This window comes from Trachypithecus francoisi, unplaced genomic scaffold (assembly GCF_009764315.1).
Source record: "Trachypithecus francoisi isolate TF-2019V2 unplaced genomic scaffold, Tfra_2.0 Lachesis_group14, whole genome shotgun sequence".
Lineage (NCBI taxonomy): Eukaryota > Metazoa > Chordata > Mammalia > Primates > Cercopithecidae > Trachypithecus > Trachypithecus francoisi.
The window spans coordinates 47,603,159-47,616,333 of NW_022681459.1; the positions used below are offsets into that span (position 1 = coordinate 47,603,159).

The following is a 13,175-nucleotide window of genomic DNA, read 5'->3' on the forward strand; positions in this document are numbered from 1 at the left end:
TCAAAAAAAAACTTGGCCCGGTGTGGTGGCTCACGCCTGTAATCCCAGCACTTCGGGAGGCCATGACGAGTGGATCATGAGGTCAGGAGTTGAAGACCAGCCTGGTCAAGATGGTGAAACCCTGTTTCTACTAAACCCTGTTTCCACTAAAAATACACAAAGTAGCTGGGCATGTGGCAGGTGCCAGCTACTCGGGAAGCTGAGGCAGAGAACTCCTTGAACCCGGGAGGTGGAGGCTGCTGTGAGCTGAGACTGTGCCACTGCACTCCAGCCTGGACAACAAAGCGAGACTCCGTCTCAAAAAAAATAAAATATAAAAAATCACCCAGATATGGTGGTGCATGCCTGTAGTCCAGCTACTCAGGAGGCTGAAGCAGGAGGATCACTTGAGCAAGAGATGCTACAAAGGGCTGTGATCCTGCCACTGCACTCCAGCCTGGGTAACAGAACGAGACCCTGTCTCAAAAACATAAATAAACAAATATTTCATATATATTATATATTTATTTTCTATTTATTATATATAATATACATAATTCGTATTTATTATATATATTTATAGGTCACATTAAATATAATTATATATTTATACATAATACAACTTATATATTATATAATATGTTAATTATATATACATATAATATATAATACATAATAATATATAATATAATCTATTAATATATTATATGTATTTATACACACACACACACACATACATATATATATAAAACCGTGAAATAACAAATAGTCATTAAAAGTTCTCGAGTAATTTTTAATGACTTAGAAAATTACTTGCAATACTGTAACTTCCTGCTTATTACCTTCCTGAGGTTTTCCACAACACTTAGCATAAAATCTGCACTCTTCCTTACAGCCTAATAGATGCTCAAGGTCTGGCCCCTGCCACCATTCCAGCCCCACCTCATACCCCTCTCCCCTTGCTCATGACACCCAGTACCATTGGCCTCCTTTCACTGCCCCCAAGAATGCTGGGTTCAATCTGCCTTGTGGTCTTAGCACTTCTTCCCCAACTACACAAATGGCTCATTCCACCTTGCCTTTTGTATAGATACTATTTACACAATACTATCTGCCTTTTGGACTCCACTATCATCTCCCACTCAGCTTTTTCTTGCTTTTTTTTTTTTGGAGACGGAATCCTGCTCTGTCACCCAGGCTAGAGTGCAGTGGCGCGATCTCAGCTCACTGCAACCTCCGCCTCCCAGGTTCAAGCAATTCTCCTGCCCTCAGCCTCCCGAGTAGCTGGGACTACAGATGCATGCCACCACGCCCGGCTAGTTTTGTTTTTGTATTTTTAGTAGAGACGGGGTTTCACCATGTTAGCCAGGATGGTCTTGATCTCCTGACCTCATGATCCGCCCATCTCAGCCTCCCAAAGTGCTTGGATTACAGGCACAAGCCACAGTGCCTGGCCCAGAAAGAACTTTAATGAAACATCCACAGCTTAGTCTTCAGATATCAAAGAGGAGAGAGAAGAGAGGAGGAGAAGGGAGGAAAGAGGAAAGAAAAGGAAAGAAAAGAGGAAAGGAAAGGAAAGGGGAAAGAGGAAAGGAACGGAACAAAATGGAACAGAATGGAAAGGAAAGGGAAAGGAAAGAAAGAAAGGAAAGGAAAGAGGAAAGAAAAGGAAAGAAAAGAGGAAAGGACAGGGGAAAGGCGAAAGGAAAGGAAAGGAAAGGAAAAAAGACAGGGGAAAGGGGAAAGGAAAAGGGGAGGACCCACAGCTAACATCATACTTAGTGACAAAAGACTGAAAACTGGCCAGGGATGGTGCCTCACACCTCTTATCCCAGCACTTTGGGAGGCTGAGGCAGGAGGATCAGTTGATACCAGGAGTTCGAGATCAAATTGGGTAACATGGCGAGACTCTGTCTCTACAAAACACAAAAATAAAAAAATTAGGCCAGCCACAGTGGCTCACGTCTGTAATCCCAGCACTTTGGGAGGCTGAGGCAGGTGGATCACCTGAGGGCAGGAGTTCGAGACCAGCCTGGCCAACATGGTGAAACCCCATCTCTACTCAGAATACAAAAATTAGCCAGGCATGGTGGCATAAGCATGTAATCCCACCTACTTGGGAGGCTGAGGCAGGAGAATCGCTTGAAACTGGGAGGAGGAGGTTGCAGTGAGCCGAGATCACACCATGGCACTGCAGCCTGGTGACAGAGCGGGGCTCCATCTCAATAGATAAATAAATAAATAAATAAAACTCAAAAAGAATAAAGGACCTTAATTAAACATAAGAGCTAAAACTAGGCCAGGTACTGTGGCTCATGCCTGTAATCCCAACACTTTGGGAAGCTGAGATGGATGGATCGCTTAAGCTCAAGAGTTTGAGACCAGACTGTGCAACATGGTGAAACCCCATCTCCACCAAGAATACAAAAAGTTAGCTGGGAGTGGTGGTGCACATCTGTGGTCCCAGCTACCCAGGAGGCTGAAGTGGGAGAATTGCTTGAGCCTGGAAGGCAGAGGCTGAAGTGAGCCGAGATTGCGCCAATGCACTCCAGCCTGGATGACAGAGTGAGACCCTGTCTCAAAAAAAACTAAATAAACAAACAAACAAAAAGGAATTAAAACTATAAAATTTCAGAAGAAAACATAGGTATAAATAATTAACAAATAATAATAATAAATAGCCTTGGCTGGGCGTGGTGGCTCGCACCTGTAATCCTACCACTTCGGGAGGCCAAGACGAGCAGATCACCTGAGGTCAGGAGTTTGAAACCAGCCTGGCCAACATGGTGAAACCCCATCCCTACTAAAAAAAATACAGAACTTAGCCGGGCATGGTGGCGGGCACCTGTAATCCCATCTACTCAGGAGGCTGAGGCAGGAGAATCGCTTGAACCCAGGAGGCGGAGGTTGCAGTGAGCCAAGATCACACCACTGTACTCCAGCCTGGGTGACAGAGTGAGACTCCATCTCAAATAATAATAATAATAATAATAAAAAACAGCCTCTATGTATTCAGCATCTACTTTATGCTAGTCATCCAATCAGACTCTTTGTTTACTTGTCTTTTTTGGTTTTTCCTTTTGGTGGAGAATGGGGTCTCACTATATTGCCCAGCAGGTCTCAAACTCCTGGGTTCAAGCTATCCTCCCACCTCTGCCTCCCTAAGAGCTGGGATTACAGTTGTGAGCCACTGCACCCAGCCTATTTGTTTTCTCGCTTTTAAAGGTGATGTATCCCATTTAGCCCTTTCTCACCATTTTTGTTTCCTGCTCGTCTAAACCTATAGGCCTATCTGAAAAATATATTGTATTTTATTTATTTCTTTATTTTTTGGAGAGAGAATCTCGCTCTGTCACCCAGGCTGGAGTGCAGTGGTGCAATCTCAGCTCACTGCAAACTCCACCTCCCAAGTTCAAGCAATTCTCCTGTCTCAGACTCCTGAGTAGGTGGGATTACAGGTGCCTGCCACCATGCCCAGCTAATTGTTTTTTTCTTTTTTTTTGGAGACGGAGTTTCGCTCTTGCTGCCCAGGCTGGAGTGCAGTGGCGAGATCTCAGCTCACCACAACCTCTGCCTCCTGGGTTCAAGCGATTCTCCTGCCTCAGCCCCCTGAGTAGCTGGGATTACAGGAGCCCGCCACCATGCCCGGCTAATTTTGTATTTTTAGTAGAGACGGGGTTTCTCCATGTTAGTCAGGCTGGTCTCAAACTCCCCATCGCAGGTGATCCGCCCGTCTCGGCCTCCCAAAGTGCTGAGTTTATAGGCGTGAGCCACCACGCTTGGCCTATTTTTGTATTTTTAATAGAGACAGGGTTTCCCCATGTTGGCCAGGCTAGTCTTGAACTCCTGACCCCAAGTGATCCCGCCCACCTTGGTCTCTCAACGTGCTGGGATGACAGTCATGAGCCACCATGCCTGGCCTGAAAAAATATATTTTAAATGGGTAAAAAATAGCTTCGAGTGTCTACTTACAAATTTAAAGTTGTATATGTAGAATGCAGGTGTATTGTTTATCCATTTTTTACAGTTTTTTCAAGACATCAAAGTTAGACATGAAATAAAACAAGGATGGTGAGTGACAAAACACAAAATGACACACCAGTCCTTCATTTCTTTATATTAATATATTCTACCCTGTTAATGCCAAGTTCAAATGTGTTTAGTAAAGAGGTCATTGTAATGTAAGAGAAAAGAAAAAAACACTATTTTTTTTGACTGGAGTGCAGTGGCACAATCCTGGCTCATTGCAACCTCTGCCTCCCAGGTTCAAGCAATTCTCATGTCTCATCCTCCTGAGTAGCTGGGATTGCAGGCATGCACCACCACACCTAGCTAATTTTTGTATTTTCAGTAGAGACAGGGTTTTGCCATGTTGCCCAAGCTGGTTTTGAACTCCTGGCCTCAAGTGATCCTCCTGCCTTGGCCTCCCAAAGTGGTGTGATTACAGGCATAGGCCACCACGCCTGGCAATTTTAAAATACACACATGTGTATTTTAAACATATGCATAGCGAAACTTACTATTGGAACCAGGAGGTGTCAGAAAGAGTCAACACATTTAAATCACAAGGTTGACTATTTTGAGACAAAAACAAATAACAAGTAGTCAACAAATAGCCATCTCTATTCTGAACAGCTCTGATTCTCTGAAGCTGTGGCAAACCACAGCAGAGGTTAACTGGTGAAGCTTTTGTGATTAGGGGATAATGTTTGCAAGTTTGCATGAATCTGCATTTTTCTAGGAAGAGGGTCCAAAGCTACCTTCAGATCCTTGGATGGACAGCACATTGTAAATATCCAATTAATATTTGTTGAAAGAATAAATGAACAGAATCCACAGCAGATAACAGCCAGTGCAGCACCCAACACTGCCTCTTTGGTTTTATCACCTTCAAACTCCAGAATCATTCTAAGGTGGCTCAAGCACTCTGCTGCAACTAACTAAGGCAGGAAAATAGGGTCTGAAGGCAGGGAATCTAAGGCCAATTCACACAAACTTCCTGCAGCAGCCAGGCACGGTGGCTCATGCCTGTAATCCCAGCACTTTGGGAGGCCGAGGCAGGCGGATCACTTGAGGTCAGAAGTTCAAGACCAGCCTGGCCAACATGGTGAAACCCCATCTCTACTAAAAATACAAAAATTAGCCAAGTGCGGTGGTATGCGTTTGTAATCCCAACTACTCAGGAAGCTGAGATAGGAGAATCGCTTGAACCCAGGAGTCACAGGTTGCAGTGAGCCTAGCCGAGATTTCTCAAAAAAAAAAAAAAAAAAAGAATTTGCACTCTGGCCTATGATTTGTCCATTCTAGGACCTTCATTTGCATAAGGCATCAATCCTCACCAGTCTTGGAACGGCCGAGGTCCAGTTCACTGTGGCCTCTAATGGGCTGTGAGCCAGCCCTTCATCTACATAGGAGGTAACCAATGGGAGACCTCTAGAGGGTACTTGAACCCCAGAAGACTTTGCTACCAGGGCTCTGCAGCCACTTGCTCAGGCCTGCTCCCATCCTGTGACATGTACTTTAGCTTCTATTGCCTTCCACTTCAATAAATCTATGCTTTCATTGCTTGTTCATGCATGATGTTCAATTATTTGTTCAACATGCCAAAAACCTGGACAACTCACAATCAGAACCTTCCACCCGGTAACACAACAACTTTCTGTAACTGTTTTTCTGAACAAAACATGATACTATATAACAAAGGGTCTTACCAAGATTGGCAAATCCATCCTGAAGGGCCCATAATCGAGCCCAGGGGGCAGGGACAGGCTCCTCAGGTTCTTGGTCCTCAGGTTCTTGGTCCTCAGGAATAGAATAGAGTTCCTGAGTGGACACTGTCTCTAAGGAGCTCAGTGTCCCAGAGCTGGAGTGAGAGGACTGGCTGGAGTTTGGCATCGTGCTGGTAGAGGAGCTGGATATGCCCTGGGACTGTGAGGAGGAACCTTGGGACTGGGTAACGCTGCCATGGGGCTGTGAACAGGTACTGCTGCCATGGGACTCCTGAGCCTCAACATCCGACTCCCGAGACATCACGACCTCAAAAAGAAAGTGTCCAACAACAAAGGTGAGTTTCGAGACACAAGACTTTAAAAAGTAAACAATGGGCCTATTACAACAGCAAAAGAAAAGAAAAGAAAAGAAAAAAAAAAACCCAGGGCAAACATGCTCTCCAAAAATTAAAAGTCCTAACACCCCAGACCTACAGTTCTTCTGGGCTGAGCTTTTCACCAGATCATTGTCACCGGATCAGTTTTTTGTCTGACAGCCATAAACTACAGGGAAAAAACAAATTATCTGAAGATTATGAATAAGTAAAAAGCAATAAAATTGAGCTGGGGGGCTCATAAAAGCTTACATTTGTCCAATCCTTTTAAATTAAGACTGAAACCGGCCGGGCGCGGTGGCTCAAGCCTGTAATCCCAGCACTTTGGGAGGCTGAGGCGGGCGGATCACGAGGTCAGGAGATCGAGACCATCCTGGCTAACACGGTGAAACCCCGTCTCTACTAAAAAAAAAAAATACAAAAAACTAGCCGGGTGAGGTGGCTGGCACCTGTAGTCCCAGCTACTCTGGAGGCTGAGGCAGGAGAATGGCGTAAACCCGGGAGGCGGAGCTTGCAGTGAGCTGAGATCCGGCCACTGCACTCCAGCCCAGGCGACAGAGCGAGACTCCATCTCAAAAAAAAAAAAAAAAAAAACTGAAACCAAAAATGTATTGATACAATCAACACTACATTTAAATTTCATGTATAGTGGGGGCCAGGCGTGGGGCCTCACACCTGTAATCCCAGCACTTTGGGAGGCCGAGACGGGCAGATCATGAGGTCAGGAGTTCAAGACCAGCCTGGCCAACATAGTGAAATTCCATCTCCACTAAAAATACAAAAAATTAGCCGGGCATGGTAGCAGGCACCTGTAGTTTCAGTTAATCAGGAGGCTGAAGCAGGAGAATTGCTTGAGCCCAGGAGATGGAGGTTGCAGTAAGCTGAAATCATGCCACTGCACCCCAGCCTGGGTGATAGGAGTGAAACCCTGTCTCAAAAACATAAATTAATGAAATAAATAAAATTTAAAAATAAAATAGGTCAGGTGCAGTGACTCACAACTGTAAACACAATACTTTGGGTGATGGAGGTAGAAGAATTGCTTGAGGGCAGGTGTTTGAGACCCCACCTCTACGAAAAATAATAATAATCTTTGTGTTAGATAATTTTGCCCAACTGCAGCCTGATATAAGCGTTCTGAGCATGTTTAAAGGAGGCTAGGCTACACTATGATGTTTGGTATATTAGGTATATTGAATGTATTTTCAATTTAACAATATTTTCAACTTAGAATGGGTTTATTTAGAAATAACGCCATTGAAAGTTGAGGAGCATCTGTGTATTTTGGAAAGAGAAAGAAGACAAAGGATCAGGTGGCTTGGAACAGAAGTCAAAAAGAAATTGTACAATAACCTGCTGCATTATTCCAAAGGGTCCATTTACATAAAATGTCACTGGTACCCCTTTTCCTCCAGGCTTGCTCCTAAAGGGAAACACACCTGTTCGTTCAATCTAGATTCCCTGACACCTAAGGACCCAGTGACCTGATGAGGCAGAACACAAAGGAAGACAGCTCTAAACAATTCCACCTATCCCTTTGTGATGCTAAGTAACTACAGGGCTTATCTTCCAGCTACTCGGGAAGGTGAGGTGGGAGGAATACTTGAGCCCAGGAGTTGAAGGCTGCAGTGAGCTATGATCATACCACTTATATCACCAGCCTGGGTGGCAGAGTGAGACCCTATCTCCAAAGAACAGAAAACAAAACAAGACTCTGATAACAGAACCACCAGTAAAATCAAAGGAACGTCCACTGCTGACCTAATTGGATTAACAAAAAAAAAAAGCAGGGAGAGGAGGACATTCTCTTCCTTCCCATACTCAGGCTACTACTCCAGGAGAACACAGGAAACAACACTACCATAGTCCCCACCATCACAGGGGGATAAGATCCAAGACCCCCCAAGTGGATGCCTGAAACCTCACATAGCACAGAACCCTATATAAACTATGCACAACTTTCTTTTTCCTTCTTCACAATTTCACAAATAGAAGATTTGTTCTTACCACAGATGTTACCAGCCTCAGCATACAAATCTTTTTTTCCTTATTAAATTGAGATCTTTCACCTTTTCAGTTAAAAGAAACACTTTACAGCTTCTCTTTGCAATATCCAAATTGTCAGCATCTTTTGCTTTGGGGCCATTATTAAATATAAGGGTGACTTGAACACAAGCACTGCAAAACCACATAATTTAAGACTTATGAATTGATTATTTCTTTTTTTTATTTGTATTTATTTATTTATTTATTTTTTTTTTTTTTGAGACGGAGTCTCGCTCTGTTGCCCGGGCTGGAGTGCAGTGGCCAGATCTCAGCTCACTGCAAGCTCCGCCTCCCGGGCTTACGCCATTCTCCTGCCTCAGCCTCCCGAGTAGCTGGGACTACAGGCGCCCACCACCGCGCCCGGCTAGTTTTTTGTATTTTTTTAGTAGAGACGGGGTTTCACTGTGTTAGCCAGGATGGTCTCGATCTCCTGACCTTGTGATCCACCCGTCTCAGCCTCCCAAAGTGCTGGGATTACAGGCTTGAGCCACCGCGCCCGACCTATTTCTTTTTTTTTAAAACAGAGTCTCACTCAGTCACCTAGGCTGGAGTGCAGTGGCACAATCTCGGCTCACTGCAACCTCCACCTCCTGGGTTCAAGCAATTCTCCTGCCTCAGCCTTCTAAGTAGCTGGGATTACAGGCACGCTCCACCACGCCTGGCCAATTTGTGTATTTTTTTTTAGTAGAGACAGGGTTTTCACCGTAATGGCCAGCCTGGTCTCAAACTCCTGACCTCAGGTGATCCTCAGGCCCACCTCAACCTCCCAAAGTGCTAGGATTACAGGCATGAGCTACCACGCCCAGCCATGAATTGATTATTTCTTATGAATTTTCCACTTAGTTTCAGATCACAGCTGACCATTGGTAACTGAAACTACTACCGCTGATAAGTAGACTACGATACCCACATTGATTGTATTTACACAGCTTTCAAGATACAAATATTCTGCCAGGTGTGGTGGGTCTAGTCTGTAATCCCAGCACTTTGGGAGGCTGACGCAGGCAGATTCCTTGAGCCCAGGAATTTGAGACCAGCCTGGACACCATGGTGAAATCCAGTATCTACAGAAAATACAAAAAATTAGCAGGGCATGGTGGTGTGCACCTGCAGTCCCAGCTACTTGGGAGGCTGAGGTGGGAGGATCACTTGAGCCCAGGAGGCTGAGGCTGCAGTGAGCCATGATCGAGCCTACACTCCAGCCTAGGTAACAGAGACCCTATCACCAGAAAAAAAAAAAAAAAAGGATACAAAGGTTCTGATGAGTTTTCTTTAAAACATACCAGGAAGGCAATGCCAAAACTGAGTATGCCACTCCAGGGACTGCTGGTCTAATACTACCTCAGCCAGGCTGAGTCTTCCCCACAGCTTTTTGAGCAAGACAGGACAACTGGAGAAAATGTGTCAACAAGTTGCTACGAGAGATTAGAGGCAAGCAGATCTGGAGTCAGACACTTGAGTGAAACTGTGCATGACTTTAGGTAGATCACAACTTCGCTAAGCCTGTTTTCTCATCGAAAATAAGTAGACAGACCATGAGGAGTAAGTGAAGTGATGCATGTAATACTCCCCCCACCCACCCATGCTATCTGGGAGCCATTGTTATTGGAAAGTCATGCAGAGAAGTGAGTGAAAAACCAAAGTGAGGGCAGCAAAACTCCAGGACTGTAAACAGAAGTCCAGTCCCCAAACCTATAAAACCACTAGAAGAAAACACTGGGGAAGTGCTCCAGGACACTCATCTTGGGCACAGGTTTTTTGCGTAAGACCTCAAAAGCACAGGCAACTAAAGCAAAAACAGACAACTGGGATTTCATCAAGCTAAAAAAGCTTCTGCACAGCAAAGGAAACAATCAACAAAGTGAAGAGACAACCCACAGAATAGGAAAAAACATTTCCAAACTAGCCATCTGACAAGGGATGAATAATCAGAATATATAAGGAGATGAAACTCAACTGCAAAAAGACAAATAATCCAATTTAAGAAATGGGCAGGCCAGGCACAGTGCCTCACATCTGTAATCCCAGCACTTTGGGAGGCCAAGGCAGAGTGGATCATTTGAGGTCAGGAGTTCAAGACCAACCTGGCCAACATGGCGAAACCACAAAAAATGCTCAACTAACAAATCAAAACTACAGTGAGGCCTGGGCACAGTATCTCATGGCTGTAATCCCAGCACTTTGGGAGGCGGAGGCGGGCAGATCACTTGAGGTCAGGAGTTTGAGACCAGCCTGGCCAACATGGTGAAACCCTGTCTCCACTAAAAATATGGAAATTAGCTGGGCATGGTGGCAGGTGTCTATAATCCCAGCTACTTGGGAGGCTGAGGCAGGAGAATCGCTTGAACCTGGGAGGCAGAGAATGCAGTGAGTCAAAATCACACCACTGCACTCCAGCCTGGGCGACAGAGTAAGACTGTCTCAAACAAACAAACAAACAAACAAACAAACAAACCTACAATGAGATACCATCTCACCCCAGTTAAAATGGTTTGAATAAAAGACAGGCAATAACAGATGCTGGAAAGAATGTGGAGAAAGGGGAACTGTACAGAGTGCTCTTGACATAAGTAATTTTATCTTAGAAAAACGCTCTTGTATTTTAAAAGGCATTATGCCAATAGGGACCAGATGTTTGTCTAATTAATAAAGACTGTACTGGCCAGGCACAGTGGCTCACGCCTGTAATCCTAGCACTTTGGGAGCCCAAGGCAGGCGGATCACAAGGTCAGGAGATCCAGACCATCCTGGCCATCATGGGGAAACCCCGACTCCACTAAAAATACAAAACTTAGCTGGGCGTGGTGTCGCATGCCTGTAATCCCAGCTACTCGGGAGGCTGAGGCAGGAGAATCGCTTGAACGAGGGAGTCGGAAGTTGCAGTGATCCGAGATCACGCCACTGCACTCCAGCCTGCGAGAGACAAAGCGAGACTCTGTCTCAAAAAAAACAAAACAAAAAAAGACGGTACTAAACCAGATAAGGACATAAACATGTACACGCTTTTGTTATCATTCCTCACCAGAAAATTTTGTGGTCATAAGACCAGGACTTTATTAGGTCAAAATGGCTGTCCTAACAGACACCATCTTGCTGTCACTCACGATTAACACCCAGCATCTGCCACCAAAGGCTCATCCACATCAAAAACTCTTCCTTACAAGACACTGACACCCCAGATCAAGCCAAAACACTCTCTTTGTCCACATTGCTCTCCTTGGACTGGTTTGATAACCACTTTCCCTATCCCCTTTTCTCTGAATGTTAAATGTTACTTTAATGTAAGATTTTTTTTTTTTTTTTTTGAGGCGGAGTCTCGCTCTGTCGCCCGGACTGGAGTGCAGTGGCCGGATCTCAGCTCACTGCAAGCTCCGCCTCCCGGGTTTACGCCATTCTCCTGCCTCAGCCTCCCGAGTAGCTGGGACTACAGGCGCCCGCCGCCTCGCCCGGCTAGTTTTTGTATTTTTAGTAGAGACGGGGTTTCACCGTGTTCGCCAGGATGGTCTCGATCTCCTGACCTCGTGATCCGCCCGTCTCAGCCTCCCAAAGTGCTGGGATTACAGGCTTGAGCCACCGCGCCCGGCCTAATGTAAGATTTTTAACCTATAACATTTATATATTAAATAAATATACTATTGTATATAATTTACAATGCTGACTGACTTGTGGAATGGCTTCAGCCTGTGTGCCCATGGTTCTGACTACCAAGTAAACAGGTAGTACTACAGAAAATTGCTTCCTTGGGAACTCCATATAGCTCGTGGCTTTTACAATTAAAATGAAACATCAGTAAGTCTGATCTTGTGGAAAAACACAAATGTTCACGGACCTAGTTATGTCTGACCTTGCCCTGTTCACATACACCATTGGTGGGAATGCAAATTAGTATAGCCACTAATCACAAAAGTATTGTGATTCCTCAAAAAACTGAAATTAGGCCGGGTGCGGCGGCTCACACCTGTAATCCCAGCACTTTGGGAGGCCAAGGCAGGTGGATCACCTGAGGTCAGGAGTTCAAGACCAGCCTGGCCAACATGGTAAAACCCCATCTCTACTAAAAATACTAGCCGGGCATGGTGGCAGGCGCCTATAATCCCAGATACTTAGGAGGCTGAGGCAGGAGAACCGCTTGAACCCAGGAGGCAGAAGTTGCAGTGAGCCCAGATCGCGCCACTGCACTCCAGCCTGGCAACAGAGAGAGATTCTGTCTCAAAAAAAAAAAAAAGGTACAGATGTGGTAATCATATATGTATACTTTATATCAAAAATAAATAATTTTTTAAAAAGTCCAGAAGCCTTTCAAGTGAAACACAATCTTTTTATTCAAGTAGAAAACCTAAGTCCGAAGGAGGACTGATGCCCTCCTACCCACTCCTGGCCACCCTATCCCATACACTTACTTAGGGACTTACTTAGGGACACGCAGAACATCCTCCTACACAGCTCAGTGCGTTTCCAGTTCCTGCAGCACCCAGTAGCTAAGACTGGCCTCTCTATAAGTATTTTAGAGATTTAATCTAAAGAATGGCAATGATTACTAACATCTATAGAACTTTTTACAAAGTAACTTCGCTCTGATATTGAAGAACACAACTCTGTTCCTTCTTATCCTGTCCGTTCAGGCCTGTTTCAGCTTGTAAGTAACACGGGAAGTGAACTTCACCTCGAGGATGATCTACTAAAAAGGAAGAGAGTCGCCCACACACTCCCCCTTCAGTTCAAAAATACAGACAAAGCGAAGCTCAGGAGACGCCGCTCGCACAAAACGCTGAAGATGGGATTCGAACCACCAAACACCCAACAGAAGTTCCCCATATGACTCACCGCGTGAGCCCACCTGGAGCCGCACACTCTCCACAGCCTCAGCCTGCAGTGGCGCTAAACCTGCAGATACAAACTCCACCCTCAGCCAATCAAAACCCTCTCCCCTGCCGCCGGACCAATGAGGAGCAGCAGATGTGGCCGTCAGGCATCGCCTCAATGCTTCCTGGGAGTTGTAGTTTAGAAGGCAGAGCGGAACTTAGAACTCGGGTTCCCCTCGGGTGAT

General features: G+C 45.2%; 1 protein-coding gene across 5 annotated transcripts in view; it reads right to left on the minus strand.

Moving 5' to 3' along the window:
- CHEK2 (checkpoint kinase 2) overlaps positions 1-13,079 on the minus strand; it is a 52,049-nt gene extending 38,970 nt beyond the window's left edge. Inside the window, exons 1-2 of one of the 5 annotated variants that reach the window (XM_033233100.1) lie at positions 12,953-13,079; positions 5,691-6,015 (exon numbers count right to left, since the gene is read on the minus strand). In XM_033233100.1, coding sequence (XP_033088991.1) covers positions 5,691-6,009 — 319 coding nt within the window. In that variant the 5' untranslated portion in view covers positions 6,010-6,015; positions 12,953-13,079. Of the gene's footprint in view, positions 1-5,690; positions 6,016-12,540; positions 12,917-12,952 lie in introns of those variants that run through there. The other 4 variants (XM_033233101.1, XM_033233098.1, XM_033233099.1 and 1 more) reach the window with 4 other exon arrangements.
- Between the last annotated feature and the right edge of the window lie 96 nt (positions 13,080-13,175).